This window comes from Bombina bombina, chromosome 2 (assembly GCF_027579735.1).
Source record: "Bombina bombina isolate aBomBom1 chromosome 2, aBomBom1.pri, whole genome shotgun sequence".
NCBI lineage: Eukaryota > Metazoa > Chordata > Amphibia > Anura > Bombinatoridae > Bombina > Bombina bombina.
The window spans coordinates 951903347-951923770 of record NC_069500.1 but is presented as its reverse complement, the minus strand read 5'-3'; the positions used below and the strand labels follow the sequence as shown (position 1 = coordinate 951923770).

The following is a 20424-nucleotide window of genomic DNA, read 5'->3' as shown; positions in this document are numbered from 1 at the left end:
GAATCTCTACGACCGATAACAGAGAACCTATGAAATAGATCCCGTAGAAGGAGACCATTGAATTCAAATAGGCAATACTCTCTTCACATCCCTCTGACATTCACTGCACACTGAGAGGAAAACCGGGCTCCAGCCTGCTGCGAAGCGCATATCAACGTAGAATCTAGCACAAACTTACTTCACCACCTCCACGGGAGACAACGTTTGTAAAACTGATTTGTGGGTGTGGTGAGGGGTGTATTTATAGGCATTTTGAGGTTTGGGAAACTTTGCCCCTCCTGGTAGGAATGTATATCCCATACGTCACTAGCTCATGGACTCTTGCTAATTACATGAAAGAAAACAGTAAAATTAAATTTCAAAAGTGACAAATAATTAAGATATACAGCTACCTGTAAAAACATAAGTTGTCAATGCTGGCCATGGGCATGATGCCATACATTGACCAGGGCACAGTCCGAGAGCGAGCTTAAAGGAAGAAGAGAGAGTGCACGATATATGAGGGAGAGAGAAGAGGAGCGGAGAGGTCCCGTGTTTTATGTTCAGACACACTAAACACACATGGGGGGGGAGGGGAGGGAAGAGAGGAGAAGAGATAGTGCAACGTGTTCACCCTTCCCCAATGTCTCATTATGCATCTCCGTTCCACAGATGTAGCATCATATCGTACTCATCCAATTTAGCTATATTTATATAGTGGTATCTTTCCAACCGCAGGAGGTCACAGACATTCTGTTTCCAATCACTGCCCGTGGGAATCCGTTCAGACTTCCAACGTGCAGGGATCAGGCTTTTCGCCCCCATCAACATAATCATAAGTAGGGCGTTTTTTTACAGAGCTCTGAATTTTGTCTGGGAAGTGAAAGAACAAAGTCTCCGGGGTCCTAGGGACATCTATCTCTAAAATTTGTGTCATCTTTTCCCAAATGTCTCTCCAGAAAGTCTCCATCAAAGGGCAATCCCACCAAATGTGTAAGACGGAGCCCTCTCCCCCACAACCCCTCCAGCACCTGTCAGTAGTGTTTGGATATATTGTCTTGAGGCGTGTTGGTGTGAGATACCATCTGCTTAATAGTTTATAGTGTGACTCTTGCATACGGGCGGAGACAGAAACCGCCCGAGCAGCCGCAAACATACGCTGCCAATCCTCTGATGTCAGTTCAGTACCTAACTCTTTGTGCCACGACCTGACAAAGGTCGGGAGTGGACTGCCTTTAGGGAGAAGGAGCAGTCGATAGATCTTGGATGTCAGGTGTCGGGGGGTAGTAGTCTGCGTACACAGGGTCTTGAAAGGGGTAAGCTCCCTAATGAATTGCCGTTTATTCTTATGAGTAGTTATGAAATTACTTATCTGCAAGTACATATACCACGATAGTGGGCGATCTGGAAAGGAATCTATGATCTCCTGTCTTGTTCTAAGTCCTCCATTGTTGATAAAAGTGCATACATAATTACTGTGTAATGACCCTGTCACGTAAGGGGGCCTAATTTGTAAGGGGATTTCTGGGTTATCATATATCGGCGTCAGCGGAGAATAGCTAGTAGAAATGTGGGACTCAGTCCGAACTGTTCTGTCCCATTCACGGAACAACTCCCCTAATAAAGGGTACGATACACTGTGGCCTGTGAACCTCGGCCTTCCAGCAAGGATGCCAGATTCTCAGTGCAGAGAATGGAGGAGTCAACATTTATCCAGTCTTTTTGCGCACCACCATGGCACCACTCTACCGCTCTTTGGAGCAGGATTGCCCTCCTATATAGGCCCAAGTTGGGAAGTCCCAGCCCTCCTCCCTCCCTAGGCAGGTACATCATTGTTTTGTTCACCCTGGGTCTGATGTTTTTCCAAATATATTCTTCAATTAGCTGTTGTAGCGCCGGGAGAAAAGAGTACGGGAGGGGGAGTGGGACTGTCTGGAAAAGATATAGTATCCTAGGTAGGATATTCCTCTTGACCATATTTATTCGCCCCAGCCAGGAAATAGTTTTGTGCTTCCAGGCTGAGAGGTCATGAGAGATTTCATTTTTGAGAGACACATAGTTGGCTTCATATGTTTCTGCCGTTGACGCCATGATGGTTATGCCCAGATATTTCAAGGACTTTAAGTTTATCATGAAGGGGCAGTGGTTTTTTAACCAAGCAACGGTCGCGGCTGGAAAAGCGATTCCCAGCAGCTCCGATTTTGCATTGTTCAAAAGGAAATGAGAGACTTCTCCATATCTTTTGAATTCGTCCAGGAGAGCGGGGACCGAGGACTCGACGTCCGTTAGGGTAAACAACAGATCCTCCGCATACATAGCGATCTAGTGCTCCTTTATTCCCAGGGTCAGTCCCTTTATTGAGTTATTTGCGTGGATATTGCTAGCCAATGCTTCTATTGAGATGGCAAACATCAGGGGGGACACCCCTGCCTAGTGCCGTTTGTAATGGAAAAAGGTTCCGAGAGGATATTATTTACATTAATTTGTGCAGTTGGCATAGAATATAGGGCGAAGACCATCGCAACAAACCTACTACCAAAGCCCATTCTTTCCAAACTATGTTTAAGGAATAGCCAATTCACTCTGTCAAATGCCTTTTCAGCGTCTGTCGATAACAGAGCTAGGGGTATTTTGTTATTTGTGGAGTATGCTGTAATTTGCAAGATTTTAATGGTATTATCCCTTGCCTCTCTCCCAGGAACAAATCCCACTTGGTCCAGAGAGATCAGCAAGGGAAGGAATCGATTCACTCTATTGGCCAGGACTTTTGCTGAGGAGCGAGATTGGACGATAACTTTGCATTTTGTTTGCGGGTTTCCCTTTAAAACAAATTTTAATACATTTGTTCGTTCGAATCGAATTTCGAATGTTTATATAGCATTCTAACATTCTGTTTTCGAATTTTTCAATAAAATTCAAAAATATTAGTTCGAATAATAGAATGTTTAGCTATGTATTCATTCAATTTCGAAATTTGACATTCGAATTCGAAATAATATTTCTAGTTTACAACTGTGTTTAATAAATGTGATATTTGATTTCAATAGTATTTCTAGTCTAATACTGTATTTTATAAATGTAATATTCAAATACGAATGTGATATTCGTTTTGAATGTGACATTTGAATTTGAGATAGTGTTTCTAGTCTACAATTGTGTTTTATAAATGTAATATTCGAATTCGAATGTGACATTCGAAAACTGTAAATAACATTCGAAAATCGAATTTTTAAGAATATTCATTCTTATCAACATTCTATTAAGTAAATCGAATTTCTACAATAACATTCGTTCTAACATTCCAATTCGAGTATAAACACATTTGCACATCCCCACTGACTGGGAATTGCAATATAGTATGCCTCTCACAGAATAAGGAACATGAAGAGTAGCTGAATTGTGTGAGTATCCCAGGACTGTAAATAAGAAAATGCTAAGAAACCTTAATGGGACAATGTACTGTAAAATGTTTCCAGTGACTTATACTAGCTGAATAGTATTGCATGAATTAGAAATTAATCCCTAAGATGTAGTTATTTTTTGTATTTTAAATAGCTGTTTTTAGCAACTGATTTCACAACCCAATGTTTGCAAGAACACGCCCATACAAATTGGATGAGCCTACAGGAATAACAGGCTTTCTTATCTGTCTCTCTCCATACACAAAACCAATATAAGGTATTAAAAATGTTATTATGGGTGGTTGTTTCAATGAGCAAAACTGGTTATTTCAAATACAAGAATAAACCGAAAGGCACATTTTCCAATTCATTTAAAACTATGTAGATGGTGTAACAAATCTTTAGGCACACATTAAAGGGGGACAATTACATTACAGCCCCTTTAAACTCAGCATTTAGTCATTGTTATGCCCATGTTCTTTGTGAAGTTATATTTGTCTAAATAGTTTCCATCATACTTTAAGGGCCATGATACCCAAATGTTGAAACACTTGAAAGTGATGCAGCATAGCTGTAAAAAGCTGACTAGAAAATATCACCTGAACATCTCTATGTAAAAAAGAAAGATATTTTACCTAAAAAATTCCTCAGTAGCCACATCCCATTGTAAAGGACTTCTAAGCAGCAAATCAGTACGTCTGTCCCGGGACAGCTAAGGGAGTGAGCTTTCGTGCACACTCATCTTATTTCCCTATTCAGTTTAAGGAAGTTTACTATGAAATCTCATGAGAGTTAAGTGAAATCTCATGAGATCACAGTAAAAGAGTTCATGACCTCAGCACTGCTGATTCTGATTGGCTGCTGTTCGATTCTTAAAGGGACATTAAACCCAAAAAAATTATTTAATGATTCAGACAGAGAATACAATTTTAAACAACATTCCAATTTACTTCTATTATCTAATTTGCTTCATTATTTAGATATCCTTTATTAAAGAAATAGCAATGCACATGGGTGAGCCAATCACACGAGGCATCTATGTGCAGCCACCAATCAGCAGCTACTGTGCCTATCTAGATATGCTTTTCAGGACAGAATATCAAGAGAATGAAGCAAATTAGACAATAGAAGTAAATTAGAAACTTGTTTTAAATGGTATTCTCTATCTGAATCATGAAAGAAAAAATTAGGGTTTAATGTCCCTTTAATTATTTTTTTTTTACCTGCAGCTGAAGTATATTTTTTTACACATAACTTACTCTGCTAAGCTGAGGAAATTGTGAGGTAAAATATCTTCCTTTTTTACATAGAGATGCACAGGTGATATTTTCCTGTCAGCTTTTTACAGTTTTACTACATCAGTTTCAAGTGATTTAGCATTTGAGTATTATGTCCCTTTACATATAAATAACAGTATAAAAGTTGTTTAAAATCACTTGCTCTATCTGAATCACAAAAGAATCATGTCCCTTTAATAAGGACACAGTCTAGGAAGTAGGAACATGGATTCCATCAGACTTTTAAAGAAGTGTATCCCTTCTCTTGATAAGCCAATCCCTTTTAAACTGTGCTAGCAATCACTGTTAAATGATTTCAAAACAAATTTGCAATGTAGTGCTCACAGGCTAATATATACTGTGAATTTATTGCCCCTTTAAGACCATCAACATCTTCCTGGCCCTAATAATAACTCTGAAAGCAAAATATAATAAAAATCCCCAGACGAGAACAAAAGCTCATATTTTCAAATGCTTATTTTATGTAACCGATGCATTACCAACACTAGCAACTTTTTGTCATGTTAATTTCTGTAATAGATTGATTAATCACTAATAACAGCTATTCCGCATCAGTTGCTCAATATCTGCCACTACAATTACTGATTAATGTTATTGTACTATTTTTTTTTCATATGAGAAGAAACCCTTCTTTTCACATGATTTACAGTACAGATCTTATCCACATTCAACAACTGGGAGACAAAAACTGGTTTATAAATAAAAGCCACATCATTATTGAAAAATAAAAATAAAAAAATGATCTCACCAGTACAGTTGCAACACGTAGCACAACACCTCTCATGTTATTTTCCAGTCTTCTGTCTGTCAAAGATCCATTAAGACCTGTAACTGGGTTCCATGAGCCAAGCTGAAAGGAAATGAGAGTAAAGATCATTATTATGTTTGGCAGACATAGAAATTCATTACCAATCAATAAGCATGTAGTGTACAAATACTATTTTACAATCTTTGTTACAGACATGTACCACATGGCATGAGCAATACATATAAGTTATACCTACTAGACTACAAATCTAAATATTGCTGAACCTCTGATTTACTGTACTCCCAAAACAGTAAACTGATATCATATGATGTTGCCAGTTTTTAAAGGGACAGACCATGCAATTTTAAACAACTTTACAATTTACTTCTAGTATTATATTTGCTTTGTTCTTTTGGTATCGTTTGTTGAAGAATAAACCTAGGTAGACAGATAGAAGCTTAGGAGAGTGCACATGTCTTTGAGATTCTATGGCAGCAGTGTTTGTAACTATGTATAACATTACTATAAATATTGTTGGTAACATTGCTTCAAGATGGCTAAAGACGTGCATGCGCCTGCATAAATTGGAAAGTTGTTTAAAATATTATGCTCTATCTAATCCACTTAAGTTTAAGCTCGACTTTAGTGTCCCTTTAAATTGTGCTGTAAATGCTGCATATGAAACTAAAGTTAATATTTTCTCCCTTTGTATTAATATCAAGAATTAGTAGTGTAAGCACAATGTTGTAAATGTATATAGGCTACATATAAGTATATAACAAAAGTAATTATTGTAAAAGTGCATAACATTTTTGGATTTATACATTAGCACATGTACCTATTCATAATTTAAAGGGACATACAAATACAAAAAGTTGTTTTAATGTGTTACAACATTTTATTATTGCACTAATTCTTACATATATCTATGAGCAATAACAAATAACTTTTAATTTGTAATATGAGCACAAAATATGAATCAACATGGATTCTGCTTGAGCGTTGTTCATGCACCATAGCACTAACATTTTTGTGCTCCACTTGTAATCTAGGCCTGTAAAGACATTAAACACATGGGTACAATCAGATTCAGTGCAGCGAAAGCCAAGAGGCAAATATATATAGCCCCCAATCAGCAGCTCGTTCCCAGTAGTGCATTGCTGATCGTCATTTATTTGTATAGCTCCACTTGCTGAGTACAGAATAACTTATTCTGAATAAGGGATATACAATATCAACTGGTACAGATACAAATACATAACAGACTAAACAAAAGTAATACAGGAGGAGGAAGAGCTGTTGTTTAAAGTATCAATCTCAATCGTATATTTTGCAGCACTGAAGACAGCCTGCTAGGGGCGCCCTCTGTTTACCTTATTTTACTGCACTGGTTATATAAGCAATAGATCTTTGGTTAAAGCAATATAAAAGTGCAAAAAATGAAATGCTCTAATATGTTAGAACATTTGTTTCACTATTATTGTTTATATATAACTGTGTGTTAAACCCCTGCAAAGGGAGTAGATACATAGGGTTAGATTTACTAACCCCTGGATAGACATGAGTGAACATCTCTGCCCCTCTCAGTCCAGCATTGTGGCTAGCGAGCAGCAATATGCTGCCTGCAATTTCACTGCACACTCCGTCTTGCCTGCAATGCTGCCCCCTGCTTGCGTGTGGCCAATTGTGTGCTAGCTGTCAATCTCCCCAGTCAGAGAAGTCCAGGGGGATTGAAAAATGCAACTTTATAGTTGTCATTTAAGAAGCAGTGGTTTGATGACCGCTGATTGTTAACTCTCAGCAGCAGGTTCGCTCGTAGATTCTTAAATGGAGCTCATAGTTATATTCAGTTCCAGAGCTAGCTTAAAACATCTTGCTAGCCAATGACAAGAGACAAATATGTGTAACCACCAATTACCAGCTAGTATACTGTAATGTAAAATAAATACATATTATTTTTCAACAAAAGATACAAATAGAACAAGTACATTTTGAAAATAGAAGTGAATTTAAAAGTAACTTAAAATGACATGCTCTATTTGAATCATGACAGTTTAATGTTAACTTCCCTGCCAGGAATGTTTGTAGAATAAATCTACAGGATGTTCCAGCTGATTTAACTGTTTTGGGGAAGATTTAACAAGCAGTGGATGCTGCTTTCTATGCCCAAACGTAAGATAAGGAGCAGCGGTATCAATCGGGATGATTGACACCCCCTGCTGGTGGCCGATTGGCCGTGAATGTGCAGGGGGCGGTACTGCACAGGCATTTCACAAGATATGCGCCAGGGTGCTCTGTAGTATTTAAATATTTATTCAGTAAATAAGAACCCACTGGTCTTCAGCCGTCAAGGTATAGTGAATATTTGATTTAGTAATTTAGTAACGAAATAAAATATTCACTATACCTTGACGGCTGAAGACCAGTGAGTGCTTATTTACTGAAAAAAAATAAAATAAAATATATATATATATATATATTGCTCTGTTGGTAGTTTCTGATCTTTTATAATGCCATATTGCAATCTTATATTAAGTTTGCATCTGAATTTAAACACTACTAAGCTATCTAAGGGTTCAGTCACAATAATTTAGGAAAACTTATAAAATTATTTATCTACAAAAATCTTAATAGATTATAATGATGATTTCCTGTTTACAACCATTTGATAAGTGTATTTTACTGCACTGGTTATATAAGCAATAGATCTTTGGTTAAAGCAATATAAAAGTGCAAAAAATGAAATGCTCTAATATGTTAGAACATTTGTTTCACTATTATTGTTTATATATAACTGTGTGTTAAACCCCTGCAAAGGGAGTAGATACATAGGGCTAGATTTACTAACCCCTGGATAGACATGAGTGAACATCTCTGCCCCTCTCAGTCCAGCATTGTGGCTAGCGAGCAGCAATATGCTGCCTGCAATTTCACTGCACACTCCGTCTTGCCTGCAATGCTGCCCCCTGCTTGCGTGTGGCCAATTGTGTGCTAGCTGTCAATCTCCCCAGTCAGAGAAGTCCAGGGGGATTGAAAAATGCAACTTTATAGTTGTCATTTAAGAAGCAGTGGTTTGATGACCGCTGATTGTTAACTCTCAGCAGCAGGTTCGCTCGTAGATTCTTAAATGGAGCTCATAGTTATATTCAGTTCCAGAGCTAGCTTAAAACATCTTGCTAGCCAATGACAAGAGACAAATATGTGTAACCACCAATTACCAGCTAGTATACTGTAATGTAAAATAAATACATATTATTTTTCAACAAAAGATACAAATAGAACAAGTACATTTTGAAAATAGAAGTGAATTTAAAAGTAACTTAAAATGACATGCTCTATTTGAATCATGACAGTTTAATGTTAACTTCCCTGCCAGGAATGTTTGTAGAATAAATCTACAGGATGTTCCAGCTGATTTAACTGTTTTGGGGAAGATTTAACAAGCAGTGGATGCTGCTTTCTATGCCCAAACGTAAGATAAGGAGCAGCGGTATCAATCGGGATGATTGACACCCCCTGCTGGTGGCCGATTGGCCGTGAATGTGCAGGGGGCGGTACTGCACAGGCATTTCACAAGATATGCGCCAGGGTGCTCTGTAGTATTTAAATATTTATTCAGTAAATAAGAACCCACTGGTCTTCAGCCGTCAAGGTATAGTGAATATTTGATTTAGTAATTTAGTAACGAAATAAAATATTCACTATACCTTGACGGCTGAAGACCAGTGAGTGCTTATTTACTGAAAAAAAATAAAATAAAATATATATATATATATATATTGCTCTGTTGGTAGTTTCTGATCTTTTATAATGCCATATTGCAATCTTCTATTAAGTTTGCATCTGAATTTAAACACTACTAAGCTATCTAAGGGTTCAGTCACAATAATTTAGGAAAACTTATAAAATTATTTATCTACAAAAATCTTAATAGATTATAATGATGATTTCCTGTTTACAACCATTTGATAAGTGTTTTTAAGGCATTGTGACTGACCCCTTAATGTCTATTTAAATCTAAAATATTTAATGTAGAGCACAAATCACATCACAGAAATTAGTCTAAATGTGTGAATTAAAATATATAAAGCAGACATTTGTAAGCGAAATTGAAAAACTAAAAGGATTATTGATTTCACTTATTTGGCAGAAGAGTGTTCAAAGCATTACATCACTTTTCAACAGCCAAATGATTTTCTTATTTTATAATTTCTGAAATTACATATGACATCACTAATTATGTGGGTATTCAGAATGACAATAATAATGACACCATATTTAATTCTATAAATGCCAAAATGAATGGATGTAAGTGATTTAGCTACTTCCCAATTACACTACTTAACATTTCTTTTCAGCTGGCTTACAAAATAATGCAAAATCATTTTCTAGTGTCAGTTACCATTTAAAAAATATAGGGCTAGATTGCAGGTGAGGCACAAACGATTGCGCTAGCGTTATCACGATCGTTTGCGCCCCCCTTCCATTGTGCTTGTATTACAAGTTGAGCAAAATCTTTTTATTGAAAGTATAGGGAGCGATATTCCTCGTGTGCTTAAGCAAGTAAACTAGCAATATACTCATAATATGGATTTGAGCAGTAAAATCATAGCAACCTCACTATATTGTTTTATGTGAAGATAACGATAGTCCTCCACTTTTAATTAAGGCCCGTGTGTAAAAAGAGAAAGAAAAGAAAGAGAAAAAAAAATATGTTCTATATCCTTCTTTAAAGGGACACTGAACCCAAATTTTTTCTTTCGTGATTCAGATAGAGCATGAAATTTTAAGCAACTTTCTAATTTACTCCTATTATCAATTTTTCTTCGTTCTCTTGCTATCTTTATTTGAAACAGAATGCATCTAAGCTTTTTTTCGTTCAGACTCTGGACAGCACTTTTTTATTGGTGGATGAATTTATCCACCAATCAGCAAGCACCCAGGTTGTTCACCAAAAAAAGGGCCAGAATCGGACTTCCGGTGGGTGGGGCGACTGGAGAGCAGCACGATAACGGAGCTCCGTGTTTTTTGAGCTCAACATCTGCTCTAACTGCGCTTTCCCGGTCGCCCCCGCAATATCCTCTTGCCAGGCAGGCAGCGGAGTATAACGCGGACCTTTCCTGGCCGAAAACGGCACCAGCGCAGGACCCTGACATCAGTCCTGGCCCACGGAAGGCAGAGGCGCAAGCAGAGGCGCGAACAGTCGCCATTTTGGGCAGCGCTCCGGATCGCCTGTAAGAACCCCTGCAGGGCAGCACCGGTCTCTGGGGTAAGAGAAAGTGACAGCCTCCCCCACACAACATCACACTGCCTACAGAAAACTCTGGGTGAATGGGCAGACATTAGGCAGGCTGTTATAATAATCTGTGACGCAGCTACACCTCAAGGGACTCCTGCTACCAACTTTGGGGCCAAATCACTCTCCTAATAAACTTAAATGGAAACAGAGGGGCTTATACAACACATCACTCTGCCGCTCCTTGACTGAGGCAAGCATAAAGGCAAGGCAAATCACTATAAAGCACCGTTTTTCTCTCCCCTCTCTCAAGTTTCATATCACAGGCTGCTATCTGTGCTGCAGGGGAGATATGCTGGTGACCCTATTGGAGACCTTTATTGTTGGGAAGTAAGCTTATGCCATACCTATTCACCCTGTTTTGACCCAGTGTGGGTTGGAATGCATGAGATTAAAGACTGTTGCATACCATTGGATTGAGCTGTGGACTATATTGGACTGGATGCATTCTGGGGTAAACAATATCCTAGCTGCAGTGAAGTTTCAAAACGTTATTGCATTCAAAGAAAGAAAAAGCCATACACCTATTTTTTTTAATTCTGCCTTTTTTCTACTCTATGAAAGTTAACGACTACTTTAAAAGGCTGTCTCCGCCTCAAACAGACAATATGAGTCACAGATCCAGGACACATGATAAAAAACTTAAGAATTCCACGGAAACACCTGCTTCTAGCTCCGCAACCTCAGATAATGAAAACACATCTGTTGGTGATCACAGCTCCTTACTGCAAGAGCTTAAAGCTTTTTTCTTACCGAAGATGGATTCACTACAGGCTGGCGTAGATACTCTGACAAGCGAGGTAAGAGCATTCTCCACACGTCTCACGTCCGCTGAGCATAGAATCTCAGAAGTTGAAGATCGCCAACAAGAATCGGCAGGATCAATAAAGAACCTCTTAAAACAGAATCAATACTTGTTAGACAAATTAGAGGATTTGGAGAACCGCAGCCGCAGAAACAATCTGCGTGTAGTGGGTGTACCAGAAACTGTTAGAGATAAGGACTTACTGGACTTTGCTGCAACTTCTCTCCCCAGATTGCTGGGAATGTCATCTGACTACTTACCATTAGACATTGAGCGGTCACACCGTATAGGCCCAGACAGGCATCTGGGTAACTCTAAGGATAAACCTCGCCAAATCATCTTCAAATGCCTGAATTATCAGGATAAGCTAGCCATGTTGAGAGCCTACAGAACCACTAAAGAACTTAAATATGAAGACCGCCTTCTCTTGCTGTTTCAGGACTTTTCAGTTGAAGTAACTAAACGGCGAAAAGACTTTGCTCCACTGTGTTCACAGCTACATGAACAGGGCCGCCAGGTTAGCCTCCTATACCCGGCCAAGCTGAAACTCCAAACGAATTCAGGACCCAAGATTTTTCACTCCCCAGCTGCAGCACAGGCCTACCTGGCCTCAGAGAGAAGACAAGATGCGGGTTGATGCTGCCTCACCAAAGATTTGTATTGTTTCTATTATGCACTTTTTATTCCTTTTTTCCCTCTCTCTTATCTTTAGTTTCTATAGCAATATAACATAAAACAAATGTATGCAAATTTAAATACTTTGACGCCAAAGCAGGCCCCTAGGACATTATTCCCTATATTGAGTATGGGAAATCTGTTGTATATTCTGTTATGTTTTTTGTTGTGTCATGCATTTATGTTTTTTTCAAGTGTCAGTTTTACACCAGACGTGTACAAGCCAGCCCCACCTCATGGCTCACATAGACAGCACACACTATATTGTCAAGGTTTCTATCGTTGCTGCTACTATTGTTGTGTCAGATTTGCTTACTATTGCTTAGCCCTTACCACCGCCCCGAAAGTGCCTTACCCCGGCGGGGGTGCCCCTAAGGTTTCCGAACTCTCCTACATACCTTGCTCCTTTTTAGTGAAACCACGTGAGCCTTTACCCCTTGTGGAAGTGCTCCTTCCCTGTACACGAATGGCCTCAATGTTACCTAGCCATGCCCAGACTTCCACAAGGTCTTACCACCCAAGACAAGTTAGCATATTGTGTATAGTTTATTTACCGTACAATCATACTGACAAAACAGTAATAGCCCATTATAGCAGAAGTGCGGATGTGGTACACCCCCTGAAACATGAAACACTTAGCATAATACAAGCCCATATCTCCTTGCTCAGGGATGGGGAACGATGGGATATCTGTATCATTATGTCTAAAGATGTACTGTTTTTTTTCCTCTTATCAGCCTCTCCGCTTTCTGAAGCTGCTGGCCAGCATGTAACCTGGGTGTCAATCCTCTTGCCTCCCATGGGCCAATACATCGGCTGCCCTCTCAACGATACCGCCCAACTGTGAGTTTTTTTTCTATAACTTTGACTTCTCTCTCCAGGCTGTGTTGATGTGTGGTGCCCGTTCCCCCCTTCCTTACTCAGGGGGATTATATGTTTACCCCCCTACTTGTCAGACCTCGTATACTCTTCATACTTAAAACTCCATGACTACACAACTTAAGGTGATCTCATGGAATGTGGGGGGCATTACTTCACCCGCAAAAAGAAGCATGATTATTCAACACCTACAAACACTACATGCAGATATAGCGTTACTACAGGAGACTAAATTATCCACAGAGGAACATGAAAAACTAAAAATACGCTGGGTGGGGCAGATTCTCTTCTCACCTACAGAGGGCAGGAAAAGAGGAGTGGCCATTCTAGTCAGGAAGGGCCTTCCAGTTTCATTCTCAAAGATAGAGATAGATCAGAAGGGTAGGTTTATAATAGCTTCACTACAAATTAACTCGACCAACTACACCATCTGTAATGTCTATGGTCCCAACGAGCATAGTCCTGTTTTCTGGACGACGCTATCAGCTAAAATAATTGCTAATAATGCTCCCATAATTATAGGGGGGGATTTTAACTTAGTGCAGGCGCTGCCCCTGGACAGGTTCAAAGATCCCGCCACAGCATCCACTTCCAAAATAGGTACGTCCAGATATAAAAGAGAAGTGAAACTGATTAAATCCTTTAAAGACACACTAGATCTGGTAGACATATGGAGGATGCAAAACCCAATTAGCAGAGATTACACCTGTTTATCTAGAACACACAACACCCTCTCCCGAATTGATTATTTCTTAACCTCATCCACCCTATCGCCTCAAATCCACCATGCTAATATAAGTCCAATTACAATCTCGGATCATGCCCCGATTAGTCTAATATTTCAAACACTGCCTACCAAACCCCCTAAGAAGACATGGAGATTCCCAACTTATTTATATAACAATACTGACTTCCGCCAGCACCTTAAATCATCCTGGCTCCATTATGCTTCAGACAATGCCCAGCATAGTGCCGATCCAAACTTATTCTGGCATGCCTCAAAAGCGGTGATACGAGGACACATCACCTCCTTCACAGCCCATCACAACAAAACTCTTCAAAGGATAGATAATGAATTCCTATCCAAACTGACCGAGGCATATAATACATATCTGAATAACCCTACACCAATATCTCAGCAAAATTATTATGATCTTAAGCAATCACGAGATACCTTCTTGGCCCAACAGAATAACACCTTCCACATACATAGACAGGGCAGGTACTTCAGACATGGCAATAGATCAGGTAAACTTCTAGCAGACTTGGTCAGGCTATACAGACCGAAATCCTACATCACAGCTATTAAATCTCACTCTCGCATAACTTCGACACCCACAGACATTATGACAGAGTTCGTAAACTATTACACTAATCTGTATGCTAGTCAACCGGTTAATTTGGAGGCAAAAGGGCATTTCTGGGGTTCCGTAAAAATCCCCAAGATAACGACTGAGCAAAAATCCCTACTTAACGCCAAAATACAAACACGCGAGGTGATTAAAGCCATACGTAATGCCAAACTTGGGAAGGCAGCTGGCCCTGATGGGCTACCATCAGAGTTTTACAAAATCCTAAGCGAAGAAATAGCGCCCACTCTATCATCCCTATATTCGGCATACCTAGAGGGTACCACAGGCATAGATAGTAGATTCACTGATGCAAATATTTGCCTCCTACTCAAACCAGATAGAGAGCCTACCCTAACATCATCATACCGACCAATCTCACTTCTGAATGGAGATTATAAAATATTAACAAAAATTCTAGCAGATAGGCTAACGTTGGCTTTACCCTCAATTGTCCACCCAGATCAGACTGGATTTGTTAAGGGCCGCTCCTCAGTTACAAATATAAGGAAAACATTAGCAATCATATCCCATTACTGGTATAACACCCATTCTCCTAAACCTCCTACACTGCCGGATGCATGCCTCTTAGCGCTAGACGCTGAGAAGGCATTTGATAGGGTTGAATGGGACCATCTACACACTTCTTTAACACAATTTGACATTACTGGTAACTTCCCAGGCCTCCTCCATAGAATATACAATGCTCCTAGGGCCTCCCTGATCATTAATGGTGAGCTTTCCCCCTCATTTGAACTACAAAGAGGCACGAGACAGGGGTGCCCCCTCTCCCCCTTATTATTCGACCTGGCCATAGAGCCCTTAGCATGTTACATCAGGCAAAACTGTGAAGGACTAAAGTTACTAGATCATACACAACATTTGTCACTATATGCGGATGACCTATTACTATTTATAGGAAATCCCAATGCCAACCTACAATCAGTTCTACACGTAATCGAGAGATTCGGCACATTTACTGGATACAAAATTAACATCGACAAATCGGAGGTTGTATGGCTACAAAACAAACAGAATCTCCCACTACAGCACACAGGACTCAAAATTACGGAGGGCTCACTTAAATACTTAGGCATACAACTACATGTTAATCCTAATAAATTATATCACCTCAACCTCAAAGAAACTATTCAAAACATCAAAACATTACTTTTGGGTTGGGCAAGGCTACCAATATCCCTCTCAGGCAGGATACACCTCTTTAAGATGGTTGCATTGCCCAAACTTTTATATCCCCTACAGATGTTGCCACTGCTTCTCACAAGACAGGATGCCAACACATTACAAACTGCTTTGGGACAGTTTATCTGGAGAGGGAAAAAACACAGGATAGGGAAGAATTACCTTATGATGCCAACAAATAGGGGTGGTCTTCGCCTCCCTAACATTGTATGGTACAATTGGGCTACCTTGACAAAATTAATCCTCGACTGGCTAATTGGCGATAATCATTTCACTGTACCTGTCTTGGAGCAACGTCTTACTGCCCCGATACATCTTGCATTTCTCCCCCATGCGGACATGTCCTCACTGCCACCACACATACAAAACCATATTCTTTACAGGGACCCTCTGAGAGCCTGGACCAAAATTTGTAGATTTTGGGGGGTGGACAAGTCGGTGAGTAAATATTTGCCAATCCAAGGGAATCTACGGTTCCTTCCTGGTTATACCACAGAAGCCTTTCGGTTGTGGCAGGAAAAACACCTCACTACACTTAGGCAGTTGTATAACCCTGTTACCTTAGAATTCCTATCCTTTCAGGAATTACAAAACACATACGCCCTCCCCAGTACTCACAAATTTGCATATTTTCAATGCAGGCACTTTGTAAATAAATTGAAATCAGATGGCTTACTTACCAGGGATTCAACCAATATAGATAAGCTTTGCATATTGGCAAGACAAGGGTCCTATAAACTCACGCATATATATAACCTCTTGCTCCTCCATCTAGAAGACACTGCCATGCAAAAGATTTTATCTAAATGGTCAGGATATGATCTCCTAACGGTGGACAAGCCTCTGATCGAAAATAGTCTAGATAAAATACAGGCCATAACTATTTCCTCCACCCTAAGAGAATCTCATTTAAAAATATTACAACAGGCTTACATAACACCCGGTCTTCGTTCTAAATGGGTACCAGGGGCAAGAAATATGTGCCCCAAATGCAGCTTTGAGGCACCAGATTGGATACATCTACTGTGGAACTGCCCTAAATTGACAGGTTATTGGCAGAAAATATCTTACTGGTTGGCTAAGGTTACCAAAATGAGGGTTGAACTTTCTGCACAACATATAATATTCTTAGTATCCACTAATGAGAGGCTTAATTCAGACACCTTTATCTCCACAGTTATCATACTGGCAAAACAGCACATTTTGGCAGGTTGGGCCAGCAACAAGTCCCCTCCATTCCAAAAACTAATCAGGAACATACATACTCAGATGTTAGTTGAGCAAGCAGATACAAAGGGAGACCCTGAGAAAAGAATTAAACGTTTTATCCATAAATGGGAAACATATCTACGATATTTGCCAGATGCAGTTACAGAAAAGGTTATCTTCCCATTTAGGAATAGTTTATATATCCTAAATGAAAATCTGAAGGGTAATTGGTGCTTCCAAAGCAGAGAACCCTAGACTAGCAATATCTGTGTGTGAATGCTCTGCTGACTGAACTCCTACCTATCCTAAGATGTTTCTGATGCTGGCCTGTGGGGGGCGATCTGGACGCACTCTGGGTAAGTTAAGTTAAATTGAATAGTTTTTACTGTTTTGTTCTTTTTCTCTGTGTTCTTTTCTGTCCACCCTTTTTCTTCTCCTTTCTTCTATAAAAGTTGTAAAAAAGAGATCCAGGCCACTTCATAAGGAACATCTCAACTAAAAGCTGGCAGAACTCAGGGTCATGGTGTCTTACTACAATACAGCTTGGGAAGTATTACTGCTGTTAAATTTACATTTTGTGTTTAAATACTGTAACCTACTGTATTCCCGGATACTTATTGCCACCCTTATTGCTGCTGTAACTAATCATTTAGTAACTGCGTTACTTGAAATAACTGTATTGTAAGTGAAATGGATCTTTATATTATAAATAAAGTTATTAAAAAATAAAAAAATAAAAAGGGCCAGAATCTAAACTTACATTCTTGCATTTCAAAAAAAGATACCAAGAGAATGAATAAAATTTGATAATAGGAGTAAATTAGAAAATTGCTTAAAATTTCATGCTCTATCTGAATCACAAAAGAAAACATTTGGGTTCAGTGTCCCTTTAAGTAATATTCATCATAATATGCCCAATTTTGGCCAAGATTATATATTCAGTAGCTCTCATCCTATTGGCGGATTTGAATTTGAAGAATCAAATCAGCCAATAGGAATGCAAGGGACGTCATATTTAATCGGGTACCTTGAATTCATTATTCAGTGTATGGCGGCGATTATACGAAAAGGATCCTCCACGCTCCATGGCTCCACGGTTGCCGGTCATGCTCTGCACTCATCTCCGCTCCGTGCCAGCTTGGTCCTGGATGAAGAAGGAAGAGGTCCCCGCTTGGAAGGAAGACTTCACCGCCTGGAACAGGACCTTCTCCGCCGGACTTTTTAGATTGGGGATTTCTGGACACTCTTAAAAGAGCTGAATGCATTAACGGTAATGCCCATACAAATGCCCCTTTAGGGGCAATGGGTAGTTTAGGATTTTATAGTGTTATTTTTCTTTTATTTTGGGGGGTTTGGTGGGTGAGGGGTTTTATTGTTAGAGGAGGTGCCTTAGTATTTTTTTTAAGGAAAATAGCTGTTTAACTTAGGGCAATGCCCTATAAAAGGCCCTTTTAAAGGCTATTGGGAGTTTAGTATTAGATTAGGGGGTGTTTTTATTTTGTGGGGGCTTTTTTATTTTTATAGGGTTTAGGTTTAACTTATTTATTTTTGATAATTTGGTCTATTATTTTATGTAATATTAGACTTTTTTATTTTTTGAAATCAGATTAATTTAAACTTCATTTTTTTATTTTTAAGTAATGTTAGCTTTTTTTATTTTAATTGCAATTTAGTATTTTTTAATTTAGGTAATTGGGGTTAATTTAGGGGGTGTTAGGTTAGGGGGCTTAGTAATTTAGTTAGTAATTTGTGTTGTGGGGGTTTGGTAGATTATGGGTTAATAGATTTATTAGGATTATTGCGTTGTGTGGGTTTGGCAGATTAGGGGTTAATAGATTTATTAGGTTTATTGCGTTGTGGGTTAATGGTGGATTAGGGGTTAATATACTTTATTAAATTTATTGCAATGCGGGTTAATGGCAGATTAGGTGTTTTTAGTTTAAATAGGTAGTTTGCGTTGTGCGGGTTTGGCGGATTAGGGGTTAATAGTTTTATTAGGTTTATTGTGTTGTAGGTTAATGGCGGATTAGGGGTTAATATACTTTATTAAATTTATTGCGATGTGGGTTAATGGCAGATTAGAGGTTTTTAGTTTTAATAGGTAGTTTGCGATGTTGGCGGTATTAGGGGTTAATACTTTTATTAGGTAGATCGCTATGTGGGTGAATTGCAGATTAGGGGTTACTAGTTTAATTAGGCTTATTGCATTGTTGGGGGTTGTCGGTTTAGGGGTTAATATTTTTTTTGTTAGTTCCGATGTGGGTTTGATGGCGGATATAGGGGTTTTACGTGTGGGGTTTATTTTTGGGAGTCGATTTAGAATTTTACAGGAGATTTAACTTTTTTTTTTCTTAGGCGCCGGCAGTTTCTAAAGTGCCGTAAGTCACTTGCGACTCCAGAAATTTGTATTTACGCTCAATTCTGGACATCGCTAGTTTATCCGACTTACGGCACTTTATAAACTTCTGACTACCGGCGGGGTTTATGTAATACCTCGATGTGCGAGGTGAAATTACGGGCGGTGTGGATTTCAGCAGTTGGACTGAAGCCTGGGCCGTGTATGTAATCTCGCCCTTTGATAGTGATAGTGACTGAGTTTTGTTGGCAGAACCTTTACAGAACCAATGAGGATATCAATATAGCTAGAAGTAGGAACATGGGCAAATAACTGTTAAAGGGACACTAAGCCCACATTTTTTCTTTCATGATTCATATAGAGCAGAGCTTTCCAAACTTTTCATCTTGGTGACACACTTTTTAGACCTACATCATTTTGTGACACAGTAAAACAGTTGTTCTAGCAAAAAGGAGGTTAAACTAACTTGTTTTAAGACATACGGACACCTACATAAATTATATAATAACTAAATTTATTTACAAGTAACAGTATGTATGTGCAAGAATTAAAAAAAGTTTATAATAACTACACCAATAACTACTTACTATTTAAATGGGATGTATGAGGTTGATGGGATGAACACAATTTCTGAACATTTGGTGGAATATTAGATAAAGACACTCGCATTTCATCATCAAGCATTTTTAAGCTTCCACTTCCTATCCATATATCAAGTGCACTACTGGGAGTTAGCTGCAAAAAAAACCCCACTGACTTATGCTCAGCGTTTAAGCTGCCACCCTCAGAGCTCGGTGAGTCCGATTGACTACTGCCCACGCTGCAAACACACTGCTGTCCCACTCACTGACTACACATGCAGTCACGAGCCAATTAAGGAGACTACACATGCAATCAGGAGCCAAAGTGCCGCCAAAGCCGCTATTTGGAATAGTTTCAGTTCCCACTGAGCTGTTCCAATAGGTTAAGATGATCTGTGACCTCCTAAGTATCAATCATGTGTCAACCATGTGATATGCGTAGCAGGCAGGCGGAAAGTAAGAAACCCAAAAAAATTTTTTTTTAAATTAGTGCTGAAGCAGGGACACACCTACACACTGCTGCCGACACACTAGTGTGTCCCGACACACAGTTTGGAAAGCACTGATATAGAGAATACAATTTTAAACAACTTTCCAATTTACTTCTATTATCTAATTTGCTTCATTTTTTAGATATCCTTTGTT

The 20424-nt window shown here is 39.1% G+C and overlaps 1 protein-coding gene across 1 annotated transcript in view; it reads right to left on the bottom strand.

Moving 5' to 3' along the window:
• The window catches only part of GRID2 (glutamate ionotropic receptor delta type subunit 2), a 2072895-nt gene that overhangs the window by 673333 nt on the left and 1379138 nt on the right, over window positions 1-20424 (bottom strand). The window contains exon 10 of the mRNA XM_053700169.1: window positions 5427-5528. Within this exon, the coding sequence (XP_053556144.1) occupies window positions 5427-5528 (102 nt within the window). The remainder of the gene's footprint in view (window positions 1-5426; window positions 5529-20424) is intronic.